Genomic DNA, 27692 nt, shown 5'->3' on the forward strand with positions numbered 1-27692 from the left:
CTAACTTTTCTGTAGTGGTGGAACCATGGACCTTATAATACATTTATAAGGTCCATGGTGGAACAAAGGTGTTGAGATTTGTGGTTTTGATTTTTCTAGTTTGGGCCTTTCTTTGGGGGTTGGAAAATTAAAATGTAACTATTATTTTGGGAAATTAATTTTGTCCTTTATTCACATTTACATATATTGTGCAAACATATGAAGCGGAGATAAGAAACTCTCTTAATGTTACATGTAACAAATTGTAGGCTACCCTTCTATGCCGTATTTTTTTTGGGGTTTTTTTTTTTGGGGGGGGGGGGGGTATTCTCCGAATAATCAGAAGCAAAGTTCAAAAATAGTGTTTTCTTCACTGCCTGTCATTGTTACATAATTACAAAAATATAAAGTCGCATTTTATGTTTTTAAATTGTAAAAAAGAACAAATTAATACGGTGCGGTGTTTAATGATGAACTTTGCCATTATTAAGTATAATTTACAATGTGGATGCATGTATCTTACCATAGTAGAACAATTTCATTTTTACCAGCCACCTTAAGTGACTGACCCTATCAATTAAGATAAGGCTGTTGTATCTAAGGTATGTAACTCCCCAGAAATCTTATTGTAATTGAATGTACCCCCCCCCCCCCCTCCTGATCCACCTGTCCCCTGGGTTATTTTTATGAGGTATCCATTGTTCTCGTCACCGTTTCGTAGAAGATGGCAGATAACTCTAATATTTAGCGCCATAAACAAACTACGGTAACTTGTCATGTTTTACAAAAGTGAATAATTTGTTTAACGTCCCACAGAAAACAAAATGTACCATGAAATTTTATTAGCACTGTCTGGCAACACCGGTGGTATATTTAGAGACAAAGGAGACGGCATCAAGGTTACCTTTATCCTTTATTAGTAAATATTTATTAGCGTGGAAACTGAAACTTCGTCGACTTGTTTATTTTACTTTACAATAACAATTTCGACATACCGGTAACAGAAATGAAATGAAATGGCGTTTAAAGTTCTTTTCTGAATCAAATGCAGATGGGTAGGCTCCGTGCAGTGCCAGGATAGCGACATTTCCGCATACCAGTATATATACTGTCTGTCATTGAGTCAACTGGCGTGGTTTCGATTCCCCGGTTGAACGTGACAAGGAGTAGGGTTGCCTGCCCAACATTGTGAGTTTTCTCCGCGCATGTGAATTATTGAAATAAAATTGAACCATATGACGATATGTTAGTCCTGAAATGACCTAGTATGTGTCAGAGTGGATGATAAACTCCATTTGGCATTTTTCTCTCTCTTTGGGTGCAAGTCAAGTTGTCCACAAGCAAAGCCGTCCACAGTTAGTTAAGTTGTCCACGCCCGTTGGTGGAGTCGTCCACAAGGCATTGGTGATGTCGTCCACAAGTAATACTAAGACTCAAACACAATTTAATTGTATGGAAGAAATAGCTAGTACTCGTTGACTGTTTTGTTATTTGATTTTAGATCGAATCACCAATGTTTTAGTAATAAACTCAATCGGATTGTTTGTTAATTGTATGGAAGGAATAACTTTTTCTCATGCCAACGAGTAGCCTACACGGCACTTCAGTTTTTCGTCTCATCTGAAAGGCCCCTTGTCCTGCACAACTGACAAGGGGAAAACACACTGAGAAATCAAGTGGAAGTTTCTCTGCCAACATTTGGATCAATCCTATGACCTCCTCATTAGTGAGAAACAGTACCATATAATATATAATACTCATAGTTTCTCTTGTTACCCTAGGACATGTTCATCTTCTTGTCCTATTTAATGACCAAATTTTGTAGATACTTATTTGTGCACTTAAATCAGCCATTTTCGTATTTTAATCTGACTTATCTACAGATAATAGACACTATTTTCATCATTGTTATATTTATCTTGCAGGTTATAGCTGATCTTCCATTCATTAATCCTTCAGAAATCAGCATCTTGAATGAATTGGGTAAACTAGGAACATATTACAAACACTTTCAACAATTTATTGCAAAATATAGCAATGCATTATCAGTACATCACAGAAGTAAGTATAATTTATTTTGTTAAAGATGCGTTATGTAAGAGCTAAATCTGCCTAATGCAGATCTTTCATTTGGCCTCAAATGTTATATAAATTATTAATTAGACATTTATTCACATGCCAAGCCCATAATCAACTCTATAGACCAATGAATCAGTGGCAATGTTAGCCGCTGGTGGATGGAGGGGCACAGTCGAATCTTGAGAGCACCAGTGGTGCGAGCCCCAACAGGGAGGTATGGGGCGTCTGTTAATAATTTAATTAAAAAATGGATAATCAAGATGTTGTTTATTATCACAGTAGCAATGGCAATCAAGACTACACTGTTCTTCAAATGGTCATAACTCCGCTGAAAATGAAGCAATTATAGTGAGAACTGTCATTTCTTTAATCTTACTTGCATCATTAAGGAATGCTAGCTTAATACTGATTTTCAAGGGCTAATTTTTTTTATCATGATGGCCTGCTACCAGCTAGACCCACTTGCCTGGAAAAGAACTGGCTAAGGTACTTACATATCTGCCTTGTATTTTTTAGCACTGAAATCGGAGGAGGATCTGCATGGATTATATTTGAAAGCAGCATGTCATGGTATTGATATTGTGTTACAAGATTATCGTCAGTCTCTGTTGAGTTTAGAAAAAGATTTTATACAAGACCCATATCTGCCTGTTTCACATCTTTTATGTACTTTAAAAGAGGTATGTACCACCTTGACAACACAAATTATATTTAAATCAAGCAAACTATTCCATACACTGCACAGCAAAAGAAAGATGGCACAGACAGTACAAATTAAGAAAGAAAACAAAAAAAAGCAAAGTGCACACACTAGGTCCAAATGTCAAAGTGAATGAGGCAAGTGGTATCAGTTGTTTCAGAAAGTGTAATGGAATATATACTACCTCCGATCAAGCATCAAGAAATTATTTCATGCACAATATAAAACAATATATTATAAGTACTTTACTTTCAGTTTTGTCATATTTTCAGTATGAGTTGTTGTTTCCAGAATTATCTGCAGTTATTGAACAAATCAAATCACACAAGGTAATTATTTATAGATTTTATTACTATCTGTATTTGTTATAATTTCTTCAATAACCAACATAATGCCTGCACCCCCCAAAAAAAACATGCTGAATAAATAGATAATGCTAATTATGGTATGTTTATCATTTTATAAAGCATCAATCAATCAATTTGCTTATCACTCTGCTTAAAGATAAAGTATTCAAGAGCTAAATCTACCTATTGTAGGTCTTTCTTTAGGCCTTAAATGTTATATAAATTATTGATTAGATATTTATTAACGTGACAAGACTATAATCAACTCTCCAGGCCATCGGATGACTCAAATTTTAAGTAGATTAGAACAGGTTGGCCATTTAATGATTCAGTTTAAAAATGGAGAAGCGAGGCTAAGTCTTGAATATACCAGTACCATGGTACAGTGATAACTTGACTCAGAATAAAGTATAAAGTAATTTGAATGAAATTTTCAATATACCGTATTTTTCGGTGTATAAGGCGCACTTTTTTTACCAGGTATTTTATTTTCTAGAGGGGGTGCGCCTTATACATAGTATTAAGCAAATCTTGGCTTTTCTGTGTGTCAACATCGAGGTCTGAAGTTGATCATATCGACAACAGCAATAAAGATGGCGGCCATTTCCCATACCGATATCCCGTATACCGTTAGTCATAGACGACAGTGGCAACAATATGGGTCAATAGCGGTTTAGTGTTATTAAAATATCTGCAAAGATATCGTAAATAATTAGATGACATATTTTTCTGCTATTCCGACATTCCGATGTCGTCTTTTCTCGTGCAATAAATATGGCGGCCATTTAAGATACGGTATCGGCTTTTCCGTATACCGTTAGTCATATTTCTATTATTCCGGCTTTTCCGTATACCGTTAGTCATAAACGACAGTGCTAACAATATCTGCAAAATTCTCGTTAATATTTCTATTATTCCTGCGTATTTGATGACATATAATTCTGCTAATCCGTTTACCGGTACAGTTAGCCACTGTCGGCAATCCAAACAGTGTGTCGTCAACGGTGATATCAGTCAAGTTGACGAAAAGGCGGGGCTTTCGACAGACAAAGAGTTTTCATTGGCTATTAGAAGGGTAATTTCCATTGAGCACACGCTCATTATACCATAGGCTATGGGTATTGTCTGTTACAATGACAGCGTTAATGGGCGGGATTACAGTTAAACTGGCAGAATATATCGAAGAACAGAACAAATTTAAGCCATCGACTAAAATATATTTTAACACAAGTATAATAAAAACATATAATAAAAACAAACAGGTTCACCAGTATAGCACAGCATAGTTATAGGCACAGTATAGATATAATAAAATATGGATATAAGAAAAACAAAACGTCTCACGTTTGACTCCCCCAAACTAAATTCACGACCCGCGGCCCTATTACCGTGTGCTTCAGCGTAACTAATTACCCTCAACTTCTCCTTAGCGGTATAAGCGGTTCGTCTCGTAGCCATTCTGAATAATTAATTTTTAAGAATGATGGAATGTTCACTGGTGTTTTATATACATCGGGGTGTTTTCTTTGAGCAAGACTGTCTTTTAGTAACCGTTTTAAGTTACCGACGGTTTTCATTCAACATGGATTCAGTGATTGGCCCATTGTTATAATTTACCGGTATAGTTAATTATCTACCAGTGAGTTGTTATCGTTTTCTTTATGAAGTCGTTTGTAGTTGACAAAATCATTGTTTCTTTGATTGGTATTAAAAATGCTATTGTATTATTTTACCGGTATAGTTAATTATCTACCAGTGAGTTGTTACCGTTTTCTTTATGAAGTTGTTTGTAGTTGACAAAATCATTGTTTTTTTGATTGGTATTAAAAATGCTATTGTATTATTTTACTGATAGATCTAAATGGCTACAATCTGGGTATTGTCATGACGCGTGGAGTGGGCGGGGCAACAGCTGACGCTATCGTTTGATTGTCAGTTGTTTGCATAACTTGGAGTAAACTGGAATTGTTGTTTCTCTTTTACCGGTAGTCAGGATTTAAGTTGTGAGTAACTGATCATGATATATTATTTCTACAGGTATTATTTAATTTGTTTATCATCAAAACCGATTCATTTATCACAGACAATTACTCACGAATTTAACACGATGTAATAGACGGCCATGTTTGTTGTGGGCGGGCTTTGAATGACAATTTCACTACCGTACGAGCAACAGAATTACAGCTGAAAGTTATGCAATAATGCAATTGCGTGTTATAATTAATATAAACAAATGTAACAAAAGCAATTTATTTCATAAAGAAATATAATTATATAAAGCTTGATACGGCTAAATATCGGTAATTATTATAACTGTAAACAATAGAGTTTGACCTAGTTACTGGAGATCGCAGGTGGATTTGAGTCACATATGCTATGGCACGAGTTTCACACGCGCTGGGAAAGGGTGCGCCTAAACCACGCATATTTTTTTTTTCCTGAAACACCTCTGCCAAAGTCGCCCTGCGCCTTATCTACGCATGCGCCTTATACACCGAAAAATACGGTATTCATTTTGCACTATCTTTTTTTTGAACTATAATATACTATTCAAAAAAAGTAGGGGATATTTGATTTTTAAGTGTTATTAAAGTCACCTAATGAAACTGACGAAGAAACAAATGACAAAATGAAATGAAGTTCACATTCATCGATTTATTCCAAATGATCGTTAGACTAAGTAAGGCACAGACTGACCATTATAAGGGTAAAATGATACCCGGGGTCAAACAGCAAAGTTACCACAGCATCACAACCAAGTCAGTAACGGGTAAATCCTCCTCTGTTTGCCAAACAAGCATTGATCCGACGTGGCATACTCCTAATGAGACGTCTAAGGTCATTTTGGTCCAGATTGTCCCATTCCTGTTGCAACGCAGCAGCAAGTTCTTGGACATTGGCAGGACGTTGTTGACGTTGACGTTACCTCTGTCCAAGCATGTCCCAGACATGCTCGATGGGGGACTCAGTGCTGGCCAAGGTAATGTGGTGATGTTCTGTTGTTGGAGGTAACCTGTAACGATCCTGGCCCTGTGACATCTTGCGTTGTCATCCTGGAAGATGAAACGGCGGCCATGACGTCGTGCGAACGGCACAACATGGACTGCCAAGATGTTGTCCCGGTAGTACTGGCCTGTAACACGCCCTGCAACAACATGTAAAGCCGTTCTTCCAGCAACAGTGATGCCTCCCCACACCATAACAGAACCACCCCCAAATCGATCATGTCTGATGACGTTAACGTCTTGGAAGCGCTCGTTTCGACGACGCCACACCCTCCTACGTCTGTCCAAAAAATCAACAGTGAACCTTGACTCATCTGAAAACATCACATTGCTCCAGCGTCGATTATCCCAGTGTTGACGATCCCTACACCAACGACGTCTTGCCTGAATGTGATGATCTCTCAAACAAGGGATCACGCGAGGACGTCGGGCGCGAAGGTGACCCCTATGCAGTCGATTCCGAATCGTCTGGCCACTCACTCTCACACCAGTGTCTGTTTGAAGACGAGCGCTGATCTGATTTGCTGTGATGACACGATTTCTCAAGGCCAAGGTACGGATAAATAAATCCTGGGCTTGAGTTGTCGCCCTTGGTCGACCTGAGCGTGGTCTGTCCTGTACAGATTGTGTATCACGGTATCTGGACCATAGCCTGCTTATGACAGACTGAGAAACATTCATCGTCCGCGCCACAACCGCCTGTGTTCTGCCGATCTGTAGCATGCCAAGGGCACGTAACCTTTCATTTTGGGTAAGCCGACGCATATCAAAATTTGTTTTCTGGTCACTAAAACAATTAAACTGATGTTTCCACCCTGGAATTCAATGCCACAATGACTGTAACATTCAAAGTCAGAGTCGTGCAAATCTTGGGTTGGACCCCCATGATGATCCCAAGCATCACCTGCATTCCATGCGGTAGCTATTGGTGCGTTTGGGCGTTACATGTAACTGGAAATGTTTCTTCTGTTAGGTTCTATAGTGACTTTTTTCGTAGTCATTTGCATATTTTAGTATTATGCCCCCAAAATCAAATATCCCCTACTTTTTTTAAATAGTATAGCAAGAACGACGACCAGCTCTTTATCTATATCTTACATAATACCCCTTTAATATGAGCAAAATATACTCATTATAGAATTTAGTCCAGGTACTGATGTAATGAAACTATACACTCTTATGTATACAGGCTCATGGATGTTATATATTAGATATTGTACAGAAACGTTCTATTTGTGGATTACCAGTGGTAAAACAGGCTTTTAAAAGGTAAAATTTATACTATAACTATTATTTCTTTAATAAACTACATGTTTTAGAATTAAACTTGCCGAAGAAAAAAAGTTAATATCAAGGGCTAATTAAATTAACTCACGCAGATGACATCCCTATCAGTCATATTGGCAGCCAATCGAATATTTACTGCTGATCAGTTTGGTCGGTGATGTGCAGCCATTTTGGAGGCATTGGTTAACTGTAAAGTAAGACCTGTCCCCAAGTACACAAAGCATTTTCAGGCTTTATTTAAGAATTTACTCTACTTTTAATCACTGTATAGAGGTAATATCTTTGATCCAGAAACACAAACTTTGCACATAGTTTCTTATTGATGTATTTGATACATTAAGACAACAATAATTTTATAAAGGGCTATATTTTAGTTAAAATAAGGCAACAGTTTTGAGAATCCTTTGTGAACTCGGGGCCTGGACCACCAAAACTTGAGTAACTCATATTCATCACAATTTGAAATACATTCTCAGATTGGTCTGTGTAGTTGTGAAGTATTTTAGTTGTTGTATATTACAGAATTCTACATGTGTGTCACAATGTGTTTTATAAACAGCTTTGTGCCTGGTTATTACATGGTACGTTAGTTGACTCCTACAATGAATTCATTATACAGAAAATAGATGAAAACTCACAAACACTGACTTTATCTAAAACAGAACAAGAGGAAGATGATTTAGGTATAATGGGTATTACTGGTCGTCAGATGAAGGTTAGCAATATTACTACATTCTGTAGACGATTTCTTCACATATTGAAGTAAAACATTAAACAACATAAAACTTTAGTAAATGTTTACTTACTGTACTGAGGATATCTGGACAACTCTTATACAAGCCTGGAAATAAGGCACCTGTCACAAATTCTGTTCTTTAGGCACATGTTGTTTTTGATATTAGTAATACATGTCTGTCACAAAATTAGTTCATTAGTGAATGACATTTTGTCAGATACATCTTAAAGATACATTCCCACGTACAAAGTGGGTGATTTGATGATATATTTGGACTCAAAACATATTCAAACTAATAAATGTACCAAAAATTTGCTTCAAATGCCTCTTAAAACATTGTAATACCCCAAGATATAAAAAATATATTTTTAGAAGCCATGCTTGTCATGTAACTTGATTCAGGGAGGGCCCATTTTCAGAATGTATTTGTCAATACTTAGCGTCCTTTTGCCATACATTTTGAAACCTAAGTAAATTGTTGGATTATCCTCTGCCAACTACTTTTTCGGTCGTTTAATTGCTGTCTTCTGTACGTTTAAACCCTCAATGTTTCCAAAACCACATAACCAGTCGATCAAGAAATAATAACCACTCCCTAAGTTACACTGGCAGACAATATTTTCCATATATACCAAATTTGCCATTCTTTTATTGGAAATAACTACCCTATAAATCCTTTGGGACAACGTATCTTTAAATTATTATTTCCAGGCCTTGGTAAAATTTCTATAAAATTTACAGTTACACATCCATATTTAAATAGTGTATACCCACGTTCATTTTCTTATTGGTATATTCAAAATGTTTTATTACTTTGCTAAGATGATATCTTCATTTGGCTGTATGACCAATACCTTTCTTATTTGATTAGACTCTATGACATATTTTTTTTTTCAGAAAGCAATGACTATATCTACACCTAAATATGTTCAACCAAAAGAACATTTATATGGTATACAAGCTAATTTACTCCCTGCTTACATTCCTATTAGAGTAGCGTCTAAAATACTGTTTGTGGGCGAATCAGTTCAGATGTTTGAAAACGAAAAACAGAATTCAAAGAATATAGTATCCGGTAAATTTCTGATATTTACGATTTTTCACATAATTTCTGTCCTTAGTTTTAATGCTTCATATGTTAGTCTCACATTCGAGTTCGTTAATGCTTAATATGAAATTTTATGAATATGGCCAGCATTATTAATAAACATTCTTTATTATGAAAGAATTCACAAAAATATTGTAGCCCAATATGTTAATTATGTTGATATCATAAATAACATTATTTTGAAAGAGAAATTGACTTTTGTTGGAATCGTATAAATTGGTTTTAGATTCTTTACATAAAGAATGGTATTTATGCAATGCTAGTCTGATTATTAATTAGTTCTTATTTCATATATACTTTATATTTAAGATCCAATATTATTAGTTAAAGACGCATTGTGTAAGAGTTAAAGATGCATTGTGTAAGAGCTAAATCTGAATATTGCAGGTCTTTATTTTGGCTTAAAATGTTATATAAACTTTTATTTAGGCATTTATAAATATGATAAGCCCATAATCAACTCTGTAGATGGCAGATATTTATAAGGATTAGGTATTACAATGCCCACTAGATTTTAAAGTTAAACGATGAAATGGACAAACAAGACTAAGTCATGATTGTCCAATACCGTTGCTATGATAATAAACAATCTGCGATATATCTTCCAACACCCATAACTTGATTTGAATGAAATTTTCAATATATTCATTTTCTACTTTTTAACTATTATAGTAAGAACGACCAGCTCTTTAATCTAAATTTTACATAATGCATCTTTAATTCTTAATTTATATATTTATAAGTTAATTCTTAATTCACATACTTTATATTTAAGATCCAATATTATTTGTTCATTCTTATTTACTGTATATTTAAGATCCAATATTAAGAAGCCGAGTTGAAGAATTTACTAAAGATCTACATGAATTATCTAAGCAAGAAGAATTTAATCTCATGGTGTTCGATAAAATTATTGATAAAATTAGAACATTTGTCGCTGAGGTAAATACAGCTTATTTAATTATATAGTATTTGTTTGGTACTGGACATTGAACATGAATCTGTCATGATGGATTTTCCCCGGGCATTTGGATAATGTCTAGTTATTTGGATGGTACAAAATATTGATTAGAAATTAAACTAGATCATTCTATTCTATACCCCTTATTCACTATTATGTCTGTTAATCAGCTAGACTGAAAATGTAATGAAAGCATACAGTATATAAATGATTTTATAATAATTATAATAACTTTTCTAGAATTTATATCATTACTCATCCATTTTGTTTTTTCTGTGCTGGCGGCACCATCTATTATTATACTATGTTTTGCTATCATGATATATGTTGGTTTTTTTTAGCGGTTATGGGTGTTAATAGTAGAAGAATCTGATTTACGGAACCAACTAAAAGTTATAAAAGATTTTTTTCTGCTGGGAAGAGGAGAATTATATTTAGCCTTTATAGACCAAGCTCAGCATTTATTATCTGGTCCAGTTACGTCAACAACACAACATGGTAAATATAACATGTAATTTCACTTTTATCATAAAATATCAAATGTCTTGTTGATTGATAAAACACAATCTGATTAAAATACAGATCTATATTTCGTTCCGTTTTTTTTATACTTTCGATGGCCTCTACTACATGGAAATCTGACCGGTTGTAGTGGAGGGTCGCGTCAGAGGTCATACGAGCAGATTTTTACCCTATGACATCAGACATTTGATTAATCAATCAGCCTTAATGTTTCTAGTGGGTTACCCACAGTTCTGTGCATGGCACGCCAAGAAGTCGCCGTAACAGACCGTTTCATTGGCTTATCCCTCACTTCAACCAAAACGCTGGTTATATAAAAACTCTTCCAGATCCTAGTGTAGTTAAGACAAGTAAAACGAAATTTTGAACTATAAAAAAACCAAACGAAAAAGGATCTGTGTTTTAATCAGATTGGACAGAACACAAGAGAACTTCACAAGAAATCAGTATAATAGTATCAGGACTGGATAGATTAGGTTATATTATTGTATAGATTTACTGAGTGTGTTATTATATATGTTAATTACAGATATAAATATGGCGTTTCAACAGGCTGCTAGAAATGTTCTCCTACAGAATGAATCTCTTTTGCAGAAGTTCCAATTGACAATAACTCGAAGTAAGTATCCTTACATTACAATATCCAAGTTCTTTTAGTTACATGAAGTCAGATTACACAATTGTTAGGAATGGTGTAGAGTTTGATAAATTATAATGAAATGGTGTTATAAGATCTACTTTTCTGAACCAACAGTATGCAGCTAATGTTCTATGAGGAAATTTCCGGCATGTTTTCCCCTTGTCATTGATGCAGGACGAAGGGCCTGACAAGGACAGCTGTCTAGGCGTTCAGATGGGATGAAAAACTGAGGTCCCGTGTACATATTGGCGTGCACGTAAAACATCCCTTGGCAGTTGGAATTTTATATAAGAGAAGGCCATAGCGCCGCTGTATGGCGTATGCCCGTCTTCATTAGCCCAGTTTAGGAGCAGAACAGTAGGACGTTAAACCCCATTACATTACATTTCATTTCATTTCTATGAGGATATTTTGCTCAGACTTTCTTGACCAACACCAAGAGTAAACTTGTGACCTTCTAGTTAGTAAGTCAGTGCCATGTTAACTGAGACTGGGGAGGGGAGGGGGAATGTTTAACATATGCATGTTGAATCAGGTCTATCATTGAGTCAAATGGCGTGGCTTTGATTCCCCGCATGTACATGACCAGTCCAACTAAAGACCGCTACAGCAAGCGAATTATTGAAATAAAATTGAACCATATGTTAGTCCCGAATTGACCTAATTTGTGTTGAGTGGATGTTAAACTCTCTCCATGTTCATTCATTTGTAAAACTTCATCTGAGATAAAGAAAATAAATGTTTTCAATATGAAGAATTATTAATGTGATATAATATATTGGTGAATTGTTTATTTATTACTAGAGAGTGGAAGTGGTCCGACAGGTTCGGCTGTAGAAAATGGTTGGAATTGTCTAGGATTACAACACACGATACACTGGCCTTTACATATATTCTTTACTTCAGCCATGTTAGAAAAGTTAGTATTTTATACCGTGTCCGTTAAACTTTAAAGATACCAATCGTCATTTTTATTTTTGAGATAATACTTAATTTTTTGGGACTTGTACCCAAATCTAACATTTAATTAAGAAAAACAAAATAGCAGTGGTAAATAATCTGCCTGCTTGGATTCAGTCGGATTAAAATGAGGCCCATCAAAAGATTTATACAACTTTTATAAGTGGCACTAGCTTGTTTATATCGCCTGTAAATATTTGGACTGATATTCCTTCTAGAGTTTCAATTTTCACAATATTGTACTTTTCAAGGACAAAACACCCCGAAATTAGAATGAGCAGCTTTAATACTGAAATTTCTACTTTAGGTACAATAGAATATTCACGTTTTTATTGGCTATTAAAAGAGCACAACTTGATATTCAGTCATGCTGGACAATACAGATGATACATAAACAAAAACCATCACATCAAGAAGAAATGGCTAAATGGCAGCTTAGAACACATATGGGATTCTTAGTTGATAATTTACAATATTACCTACAGGTAATTGATATCTCTTTATCATTGTTTATAACAGGGATCTTCAACGCGTCCCGCTACCCCATCCCCGCATGGGGGGTTGGATGGCCGAATGGTTAGCACGCGCGCACTGTATCATACGGTCTGTCATTGAGTCAACTTGCAGGGTTTCGATTCCCTAGTTGTGCGTGACAAGGAGTAGGGTCGCCTGTCCAACCTCATGGGTTTTCTCTGTCTCCTCCGGTTTCCTCCCACTGCTAAAGACCCCTACGCACAAGCGAATTATTGAAATAAAAATCAACCATGTGTTAGTCTCGAAATGACCTAGTTTGTGTCTAGTGGACGTTAAACCCCATTTCTCTCTCTCTCTCCATCCCCGCATAGCAGTGTGTTCCGGCCCACTAGAACCTGTTGTGTTTTGAGTTTGTTCGTTCAGAGTCATTAATATTGATGTGCTCTTTATGTCTGCCTCTTCCTCTAGCCGTGATATTACATCCCCTTGTGTTTTTTTTTGTTCATTTAAGGTTGTGACCCCCGGGCCCTCCTTAGATAAGTTTGTGGTCATCGGGTTTATAAGATAATCATACTTCTAATTGCATTTACAGTTTCATAAAATGTTTAGAATTAAATATCATTTCTGCAAAAACAAAGATGTTTTGATTACCTTATGAAATATTTAGAATTATTTTTGATGTATATATATATAACAGGTTGATGTTATAGAATCACAGTATGGTATATTACTAGATAAAATCAATTCAACCAGAGATTTTGAAGCAGTTAAAGTAGCACATGAAAACTTTCTTTCTGCTTTGTTAGCACAGAGTTTTGTTCATATGAAATCTGTAAGTATTAAGATGAATATATTACCTTTATCCATTATTGTCAATATATTTTGGGGTTATTCAAATAAACCATGAAATGAACAGTGTAATCTGTGATAACCACGAAATACCCACCAGAGAACTTTTCAATGTCCTTGAGTAATAAACGTAAACAGTAATTCCAGTTGACAAAACGTTATTTTTTAAGTTAATTAAGTTTTGATTATTTTACCAATAACAAGCCTGTCTTCATTAGCCCTGTCAGAGCAGAACAGTAGGACGTTAAACCCCATTTCATTTCATTTCTAAAGACAGGTAGGCTACACCCAACCATACTTGGGTCATTATTTAAATGTGTGTGTGTGTACCTTTATATATTATTTGAAGGTATATATATGTATATTGTAGGTATCCCATTGTTTAAGAGAAATATTAGATTTATGTACAGCTTATAGTCAACTGATGACATCATCTGACATTCAATTACTTCCACAACAACTTCAACAATTAACAGACATAGCACAGGTAAATTATACTGTATTTATATATTTAAATTATTGTATAACACAAATTTTTTATACCAATAGCAACATCCAAAATTCAACATCTTGCATTGATTTAAGAAATGTACATGTGAACTGTGAAATTTTTTTTATTAATATGAAAACATAAATTCTTCTAAATTTATCTTTCAGAAATTTCAGCGTCAATTTAATCTTTTGTTCAAGATATTATCCAGCGTAAAACATCATAATGCCAGTCCATATTTAGCCCAGTTATTATTACGACTTGATTATAATAAATATTTTACTTGTACTGGTGGACAAATAGGGTAAATATTTAAAACTGTTTTTACATTTGGGAATGAACTAAAGTTTTAATTTTAAGTTCTCCAAAGAGATTAGCAGCATGTAGTGTAAGGGGAGATAATATTGCATTCAGGAACTTTCAATCCAGTTACCTCCCTTTATATTAAACAACTTGCTACCATTTTGTAAAGTTTAACCAAATGGCACCAGAAACTGTATTGCCAATTCATTTTGATCTCTTTATATAACGAAAGTATGAACTGACTAAGACCATTAAAATGGTCAAATGAAAAACAAACATAAGATGGCCATAACTCATGTTTTAATGTTTGGACCAAATTTGCTTTTTGATAAGACTGCTTATCAAAATATGCCATTTAGTCAGAAATATTGGTATCTTATTGATAGCAACAAATAGCATTTAACATCCACTGACAATAATCAGGTCATATAGGGACTAAGATATGATATTTTTTATTTTGATAATTAGTATGTGTATAGCGGAGCAAACTGGAATACCCAGAGAAACCCCACAAGGTTAGGCATGCAACCCTATTCCTTACTTACTGTCCGCGAGATCAAACCCATGACTTGCATAGATAACAGGCCTTATCATCTACTGCATGTTTATTAGACCACTTGGCCACCACTGTTTTATTAATAATCTGCGCACTTAAGATTTATTGAAAATGTATTTTATTTTTTCTTTCAGGATTTGAGAAATCATGATTAAAGTGCTATGTATAAAATGTAGTCATGATATTTGTTTTGTACAGTGTATTAAATTATATTATATTTAAAGTTTTAGTTATTTATATATTGTACTTAAACGTGGGTGAGGTGGTGGCTCAGTGAGTAAGGTGCTAGTTCACAAACCAGGAGGTTCTGGGTTTGATCCCAGTGTTGGCTGATAAAAGTCAGTGGTCCGTGACTTCAGGCCTGTCACAGAAAAGCCTCTAAAAAAACCTTTGACGTTGGAAATTGATATAAGAGTAGGCCGTAGTGCTGCTATTCGGGCAAAATTTCTATTGTAGCACACTGCACACTGACAGAGCAGAAAAGTAGGATGTTAAACCCTATTTCATTTATGGTAGTTGAACTCAAGACTGTCCAGACATATATATGCAACTGATTAAGACAGATTCAGTGTTTTCCTAACAGTGCTTTCTACCTCAGATGTATATAACACATATTTAGCTGCTTCGATTGCTATATTTCCTTGCTACATTTTTCACCCAAAACTCAATATACTTCTACCTTAAATTTATCCTTCTTCTGGAAAATTCTGCTTTGAAAGTGTACAAGATAAAGAAGGTTAGAGAAATAATTTATCAACTTACAATTCATAATGAAGACAAATCAGACAAGAAATGGAACTCCAGTATATTTGGGGCAACATTCCTGGTAAATGAGTATGGAATGGGACCACTATCAAGTTTCAGTTATGTTTTTTAAAGCATTGAGAGAAAAAAAGGGGAAAATTATTTGCACCCATAAAAAGTCAAATGATCAATGTGAAATTAAATCATTATTGTTGAGCAAGGGAGGTAACTACAGCTGTGTTCCCCAACACACTATTATCTCCCCTTAGACCACAAATTGTTTCTCTTCAGAAGACTATAATTAAAAATATTATGAAGGAGTACAAACCATAATATAAATACAGTAGAAACACGTTCATAACTCCTCTCTCATGTCTGCTTATTAGTTTATCAAATGTCTTAATTGACATTTAGTAAGGCAACAATACAAAACCAACAAATGATTAAAATTTATTTCTTTTTAAAATAACCAAGAATACCATTAGTCTTTTTCTGTTTATCTGAATTCAGTGATATTTTAGGTTTATTAGTATGTTTCCATTCATTAACTAATTCTTGTTGAATGTCACTAGGTAAGTTTATAAAAACACTCTTGTCTATATTCGGGGGTATAAAATTATTACACTCATCAACATTTGTGTCACAAAATTCAGTGGATAATGATGATGATGATGATGATGATGGGATAATTATAGATGACACACAGAGTTCTTTATCACTTTCCTCTGAATTAGCTGAATGTTTATTTTGGATAGGAGATTTAGTCACTTTAGATTTTGTTTCAAATAGCTTCGGTGGTGTGGTCTTTAATTTATTAGTCATACTGCCCTTACCACTGAAGAAAGATTCTAAAGAACGTTTTCTCTTTGATTCAGTATGTATAGATTTTGAAGTGCTTTTTGATGAATTGGAATGACTTGTATGGCTTTGTAAAATTTCTTTCTTAATGTCTTCTGGCAACTGGTTATAAACGTCTAAATCCACATCCAGATCAACAAGTCTTTTATCAGTCTCTTGTTCTAACGAAAAACTTGTATTTGTAGACACACTATTTCTATCCAATTTTGATCTTTTATTAACTAATTCAGATGGAGATGTTCCTTTCCGTTTCGAAGAACTAGTTCCGAAAAAATCTTGTATTCCTTTAGTGGGTGATGTCAACGACATGTTCAATGCAGGGCTACTTTGGTTTTGAACTTTAGTTTCCACAGGCTTCATATCTGAAATAACTTGTTTTTCATCTTGCCATGTTTTGTGTTGAAAGAAGGAAGAGATATCCTCACCAATAACTTTAGTAAATTTAGTAACACAGATATTAATAAGAGTTAAATGGAATGATTTAGTGATGTCCACCATTTTCTTGAAAAGAGTCAATGACATGTCGACTAATGAGTTTATCACAACAGATTTATCTGAAAAAACAAAACAAACAATAATACGATATTGACATTGCATAAAGAGTGAGAGAAATGGGATTAACGTCCACTTGACAAAAACTATGTCATTTCGGGACTAACATATGGTTCAATTTTATTTCCATTAATCGCTTGTGCATATGGGTCTTCAGGACACAGAGAAAACCCACGACTTTGGATAGGCAACCCAACTCCTTGTCACGTACAAGCGAGGAATCAAAACCACGACTTTTGACTCAATGACAAACCATGTGATAACCCATATGCCCCCGCACCCCTTTTCCTCATTGCATCAAGAATAAAAATCTTAATATGTTGTGCACAAGAACCAGGTAAGATAGAAACCCAATTACAATAGCATATCCACATGGGGGGGGGGAGTGGAGAGACACACAATGGTTAGCGAGCTAGATCTGTAACACTACTGCTGCATGTTCAATCTTCACAAGGGACCACTGTGGCTCATTGAGTATTTTCCAACCTAGTGTTCCCTTAACAGTGGTGTAGGACGGATAGGCCTGGCAGGTAAAAGTATCTAGTAGTGGGGTAGACAAATTTTCCTTAAAGCACACTACACAGCATATGCATGATTTCAATAGCCAAGTTCAATTTAATCCTCACTCTAGCTGTGCCCTTGAATAAGACACTGGATTCAGTCTACCCAGCTGTAAATTGGGCACCAGCAGGATAGTGTAAAGAGGCATGAAAATTCTGTATGTTGTAGAGAAATAACCTATCAATGGGGTAAGGATATCACAGTACATGACATCATTATATGGAATACCAAGATACCTAAAAGTTTACTTCTGGAGATAAATAGACCATTTGTTAAAGTACACTAAGGTGAGTGTGATCAATAATGAGTCGATTAAGATTCCTGGTGTGACGTCACTACTCAGTCTGTCAAAAGATAATTTGACATTCTTTTTTTAAAGTCTAATCATGTCAATAGTATCTGAGTGGTGGATCTGTAACTTTGAGTGAAGATGTCAAACATCTATATTGTTTGACAAGTTTGAATGATATAGGTTAAACACTTTTTAAATCATTCCACCTTAAAGATACATTATGGGAGATAAGATAAAGAGATGGCAGTTCTCGCTATAATAGTTAACAAGCGGTTGCCATGCAAGATACACCCACATTTTGCAAGAGATGGACAGAGAACAAGCTCAAAAAAAGAAGTGATTTTTTCGTACAATCAAGGGCCATAATTCAGGAAGTTACAATCCGATATGCATGAATACCGAAAGGAACCAAGATCTTTGGGCTATAAACATGTATTTCAAGTTACATCAAAATCGGATCAAAATTGTGTCCACTCTCTAGAGGGTCCAAAACCTTGATATACAATATATTTAAAATATTTGCGTACGAGGGGCAGCCATTTTGTCCGGCAGTTTTGGTGCGATTTGTACGAAATGACCTCTATAGGGTCCACAAGCTAAAAAAGCGATTTTTCGTACAATCAGGGGCCATAATTCCGGAAATTACGGTCCGTTATGTGCGAATATCGAAAGGAACCGAGATCTTTGGGTTATAAACTTACATTTCAAGTTTCAACAAAATCGGATAAAAATTGTGACCTCTATAGGGTCTACAACCTTGATATACCATATTTTTATGCTATTTGAGAACGAACGGCAGCCATTTTGTCTGTCAATTTTGGGCTGATTTTCACGCAATTCAAACTCAGTCGTCCTTAGGGTGTAACGGTGATATAATAATACGGTTTTTTAAATCGGATAAAAATTATGACCTCTATAGGGTCCACAAGCTAAAAACGCGATTTTTCGTACAATCAGGGGCCATAATTCAGGAAGTTACAGTCCGATATGCGCGAATATCGAAAGGAACCGAGATTTTTGGGTTATAAACTTACATTTCAAGTTTCAACAAAATCGGATAAAAATTGTGACCTCTATAGGGTCCACAAGCTAAAAACGTGATTTTTCGTACAAACAGGGGCCATAATCCATGAAGTTTCGATCCGATACATGCCAATATCGAAAGCAGCCGAGATCTTTTGGGGATAAACCTATATTTCAAGTTTCGTAAAAATCGGACAAGAATTGTGACCTGTAGAGAGTCCACAAACAAATTGTGGACGGACGGACGGACGTCCGGACGGACAGGGGCGACGACAATATACGTCCACATGAAAATGTGGGCGTATAAAAACTTGATAGTGTAAAGGTAATTTGCTGAAAATTTCAGTCAAATTGATCCACTATGAGCCGAGAACGAAGCGGGTGAAATTTTCGCATAGTCTCGGTCATCATTACTAAAATCATTAATATAAACAGCATAGTCTTGATTATCCACTGTTTTGATTTAATTATCAATGGCCGTTAAGCGGCATATAGGAATCTAATCCAGCCAACATCGAAGGCTAGCCTTGACATCGAGAGTTTATTATGGTCTGGTTAAGTTAATTAAAGTCTAATTGATAATGTAGATAACATTTCAGGCCTAAAGAAAGACTTGTAATAAGCAGATTTTGCTCTTGCATAATGCATGTTTAAATAGTGTACTCATTTTTTTCTGGACCCCCCAATATACACCAAACACAGAAAATACATAAACATCTACACCAAACACATAAAAACTACAAACTAAATGTTAAAACCTACCTTTATTAATATGTTGAAACAAAGATGTGGATATAGGACATTGTCTACTTTCTCGACCACCATTAGAATAATCTTGTCTAGGTGTAAACTTCCTTATTGTAACTCGTAATGTTTGGGGATATCTACCATCTTCTTCAACTCTAGAAACAAAATTTAAACACAACTAAAATCAAAATAGATCTTCTTCAATTCTTATAAACAAAATTTACAACACATCTGGCTGTTTGGCTGTTTATGAGCTTGTATGTATACTGTTTACATTTATGATTCATCTTTCAATTATTTCTATATACTGAGTGACATTGAAATATAGTTCTACCAACCTTTTAACAACATTAGTTACAAGTCCTTTTATTTCTTTTTCAACTTCTGACATTAAACTTAGTTTTCTATGTGAATCTTCATCTGATATTGACTGAAAAAAAAATATGTTGTTTGTATGTAATATTAAAAGAATTTCAGACAGGACATGGCTAGAAGAATATGTTTAATTTTAAATAACAGTAATCACAGGATAGGTCTTATTTCAAGTTCTTATTATCTTTCATTTGTATTGCTTTTGTTGCACAGTTAATGTTGCCCTGTCCCTGTAAATACATTGACTCTGACGCTTTTGGATATAATACAAAAAAGATTAACAAAATGTATTAATTATGTGAACTTTACAATAAGTGTGTAGTGTTATCAGGTGTTTTAGAACTTGTAAGCATAAGCATACCCTGTCTAGTGTACAATGCCAATCACTACATATTGTTAAATAGATATACATGTATGTATATTAGTTCTTGATTGCACATATTACATACCCTAAGTAAAACCTGCTCTATACCTGTACATCTATACCCTGACTGCATAAGCTGTCTTGTATGCAGGGGGGTTGGATGGCAGAATGGTTAGCATGTGTGCGCTATATCATAAGATCTGTCATTGAGTCCACTGGCGTGGTTTTGATTGCCCAGTTGTACGTGACAAGGAGTAAGGTTGCCTGTCCAACCTTGTTGGTTTTCTCCTGGTCCTCTGGTTTCCTCCCACTGCTAAAAACCCCTACGCGCAAGCAAATTATTGAAATAAAATTGAACCATGTGTTATTCCCGAAATGACCCAGTTTGTGTCAAGTCAACATTAAACTCATTTCTCTCTCTTTCTTTCTGTCTTGAATGCCAGAAACGTTCCAGCAACTCTTCCAGATTACATGACCTAACACAGTACATAAGTTTGGTCCTGGATTTCAGAACCAAAGAAGCTACTTGAGGGGTATTAAAAAAAAAGTTATTTTGAATGTAGTATATTACCTGTGGTAGTCCATATTGTATTACAGGTGTATTATCTATACCAGCTGATAAATGTTGTAATAATATAGCTGTTTGTTCTCCTACTTCACTAACTAGTTTATCTTTACTACAGTTAAATAGATCACACACAGAATTAACACCAATACCAGCTAATCTCTTAGCCATTCCATATCCTATACCTAAAATAATACATACATTTATACATTTACCCAATACTAATTAAATACTACCTCATTATTGTGAAACACTAACATAATACTTCAATTATATAAACAAAATTGAGTTTTTTAGACATAAAGCATCATACTTAACAACATTTGCCAACTTTAAACCACAATTAGTAAATAAGCTAACTTTCACTTAATCATTCCAAATAAAATTTAAAAGTACTGTTAAGTCTTTATTTTGATCTAAACCAAAGTGGTTTAGCTTTTTTAACGTATTTAAAATAAGATTCATTCAAATTTTGAAATAACGTCTATGTGTTGATTACCTGGTATATTTTGAGCTTTAGGTAGAGAGTTTACTAATTGAAATGACTGATCAGGAAAGAGTGTAGTTTGTTGATTAGGTTTATGTATACCAGCAACAAGTTTAGCTAATAGTTTATTATATGATATACCAGCACAACATGTTATTCCTAGTTCTTGTAATAAACTCTGTCGTATTTCACTAGCTATCTGTGATCCTACAGTAAGTCTCAGATTACATCCACATGAACATTGTTTATATTCTGTAAAATATAATATCATAATACATGTATACAGTCTCTCTAGATGGATTAAATATCACTGTTTTCTTCTCTGTTAAACAATCATTAAACATATAATGTTATTGAGTATAGCACTGGATCATGAGGTCCCACCCATGTTTCTTTGGAATTTTTTCAGTCTGGTTTACCCTTGTCAGTGGTGTCGGACAGACCGTTTAACAAGTAAAAAGCATCTAGTCTTTTAGATGGGCTAAAAAACCATGTCTCACCTGTGTAAAAGAACCTTTGATATTTGTCATTTGATGAAGAGTAGACTGAAATGTTACTGCCTGTGGTGCATTGGTGCCAGACATTGTGCCGGTATCAAGGACATTCGGATAGCAATTTTGTGAACAACCAAACCCTTAAAGCTTTGGCTATCCAGACAAGATATATTTAGTGCACCCTTTTTGGAAGATATGGCACAAGTATACTTTTAAGATGTTATAAAGAAATAGTGAGTTATTCTTGTTTTGATTTAATATCAGTATTACCATTAATATTGACATCTTTATCATCTGATCCATAGGTATATCCAGATACCAGATGAAGTGTTTTCTCCTTCATTCTTGTCCCTACTAGATCGGATACATCTAAAAAATTCTCATCAAAACCTAGACGTTCAACTTTCTTAGTATATTTCAACAGATGTTCTAAAAAGAAAAAATATAAACTTGATAATTTGAAAATTCCAAAGTATAAAAAACACAAGACTTGAATTAATAAATAATAAAGAAATCAGAACACAGCATCTTTAACGTTTTTTCAAACTAGAATCAATTATCATCTTTTTAAAAAAAATCATTAAAGTTTATAGTTTTACTGTCCAATATGCAAAAGTTAGCTATTAAAAAACATTAGATGAAATGAAATGGGGTTTAATGTCCTACTGTTCTGCTCCTAACCTGGGCTAATGAAGACGGGCAAAAGCCATACAGTGTGCTATGAGGGAAATTTTGCCCGGGCGGCGGCGCTACGGCCTACTCTTATATCATATTCCAACTGCCAAGGGATCTTTTACGTGCACGCCAATGTGTACACGGGACATCGGTTTTTCGTCCCATCCGAAAATGACTAGACAGCTGTCCTTGTCAGGCCCTCCGTCCTGCATCAATGACAAGGGGAAACCACGCTGGAAAATCGGAATGAACTTTCTCGGCCGATGCAGGGATCGAACACCCGACCTCCAGGCTAGCGAGCCAGCCTCTTAGCCACGTGATGAAAAAAACAAAAAAAAAAAAAAACATTAGAAATCTATGATTTCTCTCATGTTTTAGGATATGTGTGCTGACAAAAAAAACCCCAATGAACACAATAAAAAGAACCAACCAGATATCCTATAGGACATTTTACGATAATCTGTTAAATCTTCTCCACTAACTAATACCAATGATGGACATTTAGCCCTGGCATCTTTAATGGACATCAACTTATTAACACCTAGAGCTCTAGCTGGATAATTACATGTGACTATAATATACTTCTGCTGAATACCTAAACAAAAAATCATTGAATTTTAAAGAGGGAAAATAGCATTTGTTAGCAAATGGTTGCAATCTAAATTATGCGTCAAGTTCTTGTTTGTGTCCTAGAATAAGATAATTCATCTCTGTAATTCTACCCAGCTGTAAATAGGTACTGGTAGGATGGTGCCATCCTCGGTTACCCAGTGTACTCATTCCGTTCTACTCCACTATACCCTGAGTTAATCCATAGGGTTTCCACGATTTCAAATTATCTGCCCTGGCCTAGAATGTAGCTACAGTCTACGAACCAATCAGAAAACAGTTTACAAACCAATCGTTTAGCCTTCGTTTTTATAAGGGTAGATAACCATATTCATGTCCATTTACTGAATGATTTATGTAAATGATGTATATATTTATAATTTATTTGATAAACACTAACTTGTCAACGATTACGTGGACATAAAATCCCAAGAACGAATGAAGGATTCTCAATAAAACTAATGACCCTACATTGTTATATGTACCTCTGGTCTTCATTAACATAATATATAGTGGGTTGTTAATAATTACGCATTTAGAATAGGCCAACTCCTAACATTGTCCGATGAGAGTAACTTCCCTTTGCCAACTTCCTTTTCAAATAATAATTTATTGAATTGGTCGATAAAAATAGCACAATCATCAGGGGCGGATAACTTGAAAACATGTCTCCCCCATAGATTAACCCAGGGTATAGTGGAGTAGAACGGAATGAGTTCAAGGGTAAAGCAATCTGATGAAAATACAGATCTATATTTTGTTTTGTTTTTTATACTTTCGATAACCTACACTACATGAAGATCTGACCCTGTGACGTCAGACATTGATTTATCAATCAGGTGTGACGTTTGTAGTGGTTTACCCACAGTTCTGTACATTGCACGCCTAGAAGTCTCTGTAACAGATGGTTTCATTGGCTAATATCCCTCACGCCATCTAGAACGCAGGTGACATAACAACTCATCCAGATCCTAGTGTAGTCAAGACAAGTAAAACGAAATTTTGAACTCTAAAAAACAAAACGAAATAGGATCTGTGTTTTAATCAGGTTAATGGTAAAGGCTTTACCTGTACGATATCTTAGAGATTGGGATATTAATTGTATCACACTTTGACCACAACCCTTGTAGATAAAGTGCATTACAAATATATATACACATATTATTATAAAACAGGATTTCTTGAAATGTACTGCATCTGCTAAAAACATGGAATACTGAAGTCATACTTCAGTCACACCCTCACAGCCACAGGCTAATGGTTTCCATGTTTTGGTAATAAGTCTCGAATTACTTGCATAAGTTAATAGTGGTAAGTGATAATTGAACAGTGGAATCCCTTAAGGGTTATGTAACCCTAAGCTATCTGACCTATTTCTTCCCAATATGGCATTTCATTTGTATACTTATACCCTGATTTGTCAACAGTAACATTGTGAAATCTGGGACTACCTTAATACATGAAACCTCACTTTATCATTTATCAACTGAATTTTACACTTGCCAGAAGTAACAAAATGAAAACTCACCAAGAGGTATATTAGCAAGGTTTGGATTTTTAATCATTTCTACTTGAGCATAAAAACAATCCATATCAATATGTATGATGGTTCGGAGGTGTTGTGCTTCAATGTTTGCATGTTCTGAAACAGATCAAGATAATTCTGATTAATTAAAAATTGGAAATTGACAATTTGCAATAGTTTATACTTAGGGTTGTAAAAATAAATCAATATATTGCAACGCAATCTACAAATGTATACACGTTTTGTGGATTTGATGCTATATTTATATACAGAGTTTTCCCAATATGTTTTTCAAAACTGCATTTGGCATATCAATGTTTTCACCTTTTTTTAAAAATAGACTGTTTGATTTTTAAAAATAATTTAATTGTATGGAAACACACATTCCTACATGTACAATACCATAATAAAAGGATTTTTGTGCATTGGATTTTTTTTTTTTTTTTTACTGTATTGAAATTTTCCTTTAAAGTAGCTAAGTCTCTAATTCAATATCATCCAAAATCTTCAACATTGCAAACACGATTCATTTGTCAAATTAAATCAACATTCATGTTGTGATCTTACCGGAAAAAGATGGGCTTTTGATATCCAATATTTAAGACAAAATAAACATTTTACCATTGGTACACGAATCGTGTACCATAATGCGCTTCAGCCCCAGTTGTATCAAGAGACTCGAGGGACGAGGCTAGACACATTGCACCAAATCAAACGGCGTATGTAGACTGGAATAACCAGACGCTAGAAATTTGCACTCGCTTGAGACTGCTGGCTTATTTCGCCGAACATAACTGATTTGAAATTGGAGTAAAAATGGAAACCATTGAATGTAAATCAGTTTATATACATTTATACTACAGTATTATATGTGTTGCGACCTACTCTTGTCAATTTCTAGGTCCCAAATGTTAGCGATTTAGCTCCTTTAAATGTCTTTAAATGAAATGCACCAACCAAACTAATAAAGAGGGTTATACGCTATCATTGCTATGTGGGAAATTGTGCCCGGAGAGGAGCCACACTACAGCTTACCCCATCTCTCTCTCTCTCTCTCTCTCTCTCTCTCTCTCTCTCTCTCGTTGAAACAAGGTAGTGCAGCTTTATGGTTGTTTATATGGAGTTGTGTCTTGCTATTTTTCCAACAGAGCTTGGATCGTCTAAAACCACAGGCTGTAAATAGTGCTCCTTAGAACGCACATTTTACCATTGGTACACTAATCGTGTACCATAATGCGCTTCAGTCCCAGTTGTATCAAGAGACTCGAGGGACGAGGCTAGACACATTGCACCAAATCAAACGGCGTATGTAGACTGGAATAACCAGACGCTAGAAATTTGCACTCGCTTGAGACTGCTGGCTTATTTCGCCGAACATAACTCATTTGAAATTGGAGTAAAAATGGAAACCATTGGATGTAAATCAGTTTATATACATTCATACTACACTATTATATGTGTTGCGACCTACTCTTGTCAATTTCTAGGTCCCAAATGTTAGCGATTTAGCTCCTTTAAATGTCTTTAAATGAAATGCACCAACCAAACTAATAAAGAGGGTTATACGCTATCATTGCTATGTGGGAAATTGTGCCCAGAGAGGAGCGACACTACAGCCTACCTTAAACTTGATTTCAAACCGTTTGTGGGCGATATTTAACATTTTATAACAATGATATACACAATTATATAGATGCCTTTCCTTTTCAGCGTCTGCCTATACACCACTGACAAGTTGAAACTAGACTGGAAATTCCTGGGTAACTTTCACAGTCAACACCTGGATTGAAATAAGACCGTCTGGTTCCTGAGACATCCCCCGTTTATGATGTAAAGAAAAAAACGGAAGTACCCAAGTGGTTGTGGTGGGAGATTTAGGCTACTTACTGTTAGTTACACTTGTAGTACCGGTACCGGTACTTGGTTTAGGTGATGTATAAACCTCTGATTTACTACCATCATCAGATAAACTAACTGGTTTGCTCCAATCTTCCTCTCCATCACTATAATCATCATTGTCATCTTTCATTTTATCCTGGCAGGTAGCCCACTACAGGCCTAGTAGAGCAATCTGTAACAGTGAACGATTTGGTGATTTAATTAAACCCAAGTGCATTTTATCATAAAGAGAGGTAGCTCTGGGGCGGGGGATGGGGGAATGTATCCTTAAATAAGGACACACCTTATCCCTGTGCTCATGATTGATATTGACATGGTTCCAGGCTACATAATTTAAAGGGAACAGCGCAATTTTTCCCTTGGTGTTGGGCTCATCTCATTCTCAGTTATAGACTACCGGTACCCTATTTGGCCTGGGTTATACTTAATCTTATAGGCTATAATTATATAGTATAATATTATTTATTATTATACTACTACTAATAGGCTTTCTTTTAGTTTCAATAAAACTAATGATTTTTGTCGATGTTATCAACACTAGAAGATGCTACACTGATTGTCAAGCTGTATTTATTAACTGGTCGATGATATAGACCTACTTTGAAAGTCTACCGTTACTAAACTAGAAAATGCAATAATATTATGCCCGTTTGCCGTTTAGCTGTCAAAAAAGAGTTTCCTTTCCCCCGCGAGTTGAAGAAGTTGGTTTGTTGTTAGAAGTTAGTTATTCGTTAAATGTATTGAAAGACCACAAATAGGACAGGGTTCATTTAAAAGGCATACCCAAATGACGTATGGGTGTAAATTAAAAAATAAATTATATGACTAATATCTTAAAGTTTTTAATGTTGTGTATGAATAAATTATTGGTAAAATGCAGGCTTTCGCAATACCTCTGTGAAACAGATTGGGTAGTAGAATATTCAAAA

The 27692-nt window shown here is 35.0% G+C and overlaps 2 protein-coding genes across 3 annotated transcripts; one reads left to right on the forward strand and one right to left on the reverse strand.

Moving 5' to 3' along the window:
* The first annotated feature begins 701 nt into the window (after nucleotides 1-701).
* On the forward strand, nucleotides 702-15205 carry LOC126818187 (gamma-tubulin complex component 4). The gene is made up of 16 exons (XM_050545446.2): nucleotides 702-878; nucleotides 1905-2040; nucleotides 2575-2738; nucleotides 3031-3087; nucleotides 7300-7379; nucleotides 7920-8112; nucleotides 9031-9208; nucleotides 10059-10183; nucleotides 10544-10700; nucleotides 11254-11343; nucleotides 12169-12283; nucleotides 12632-12809; nucleotides 13496-13630; nucleotides 14018-14134; nucleotides 14305-14441; nucleotides 15131-15205. The coding sequence occupies exons 1-16, from the start codon at nucleotides 804-806 to the stop codon at nucleotides 15135-15137; spliced, it is 1944 nt and encodes a 647-aa protein (XP_050401403.2). The 5' UTR covers nucleotides 702-803; the 3' UTR covers nucleotides 15138-15205.
* Nucleotides 15206-16178: 973 nt separating this feature from the next.
* LOC126818202 (DNA polymerase iota) lies at nucleotides 16179-27490 on the reverse strand. Of its 2 annotated transcripts, none has more exons than XM_050545471.2 (10): nucleotides 27363-27490; nucleotides 26752-26935; nucleotides 24868-24981; nucleotides 23161-23325; nucleotides 22326-22484; nucleotides 21574-21813; nucleotides 21081-21259; nucleotides 20112-20203; nucleotides 19789-19928; nucleotides 16179-17152 (listed from the first exon to the last, which is right to left on the reverse strand). In XM_050545471.2, exons 2-10 carry the CDS (start codon nucleotides 26891-26893, stop codon nucleotides 16191-16193), a joined length of 2193 nt encoding a protein of 730 aa, XP_050401428.2. In that variant the 5' UTR covers nucleotides 26894-26935; nucleotides 27363-27490; the 3' UTR covers nucleotides 16179-16190. The 2 variants fall into 2 exon arrangements, with proteins under 2 accessions (XP_050401428.2, XP_055956711.1); XM_056100736.1 differs by having other exon boundaries at nucleotides 27359-27490.
* Between the last annotated feature and the right edge of the window lie 202 nt (nucleotides 27491-27692).

The sequence above is a fragment of the Patella vulgata genome, chromosome 4 (assembly GCF_932274485.2).
Source record: "Patella vulgata chromosome 4, xgPatVulg1.2, whole genome shotgun sequence".
Lineage (NCBI taxonomy): Eukaryota > Metazoa > Mollusca > Gastropoda > Patellidae > Patella > Patella vulgata.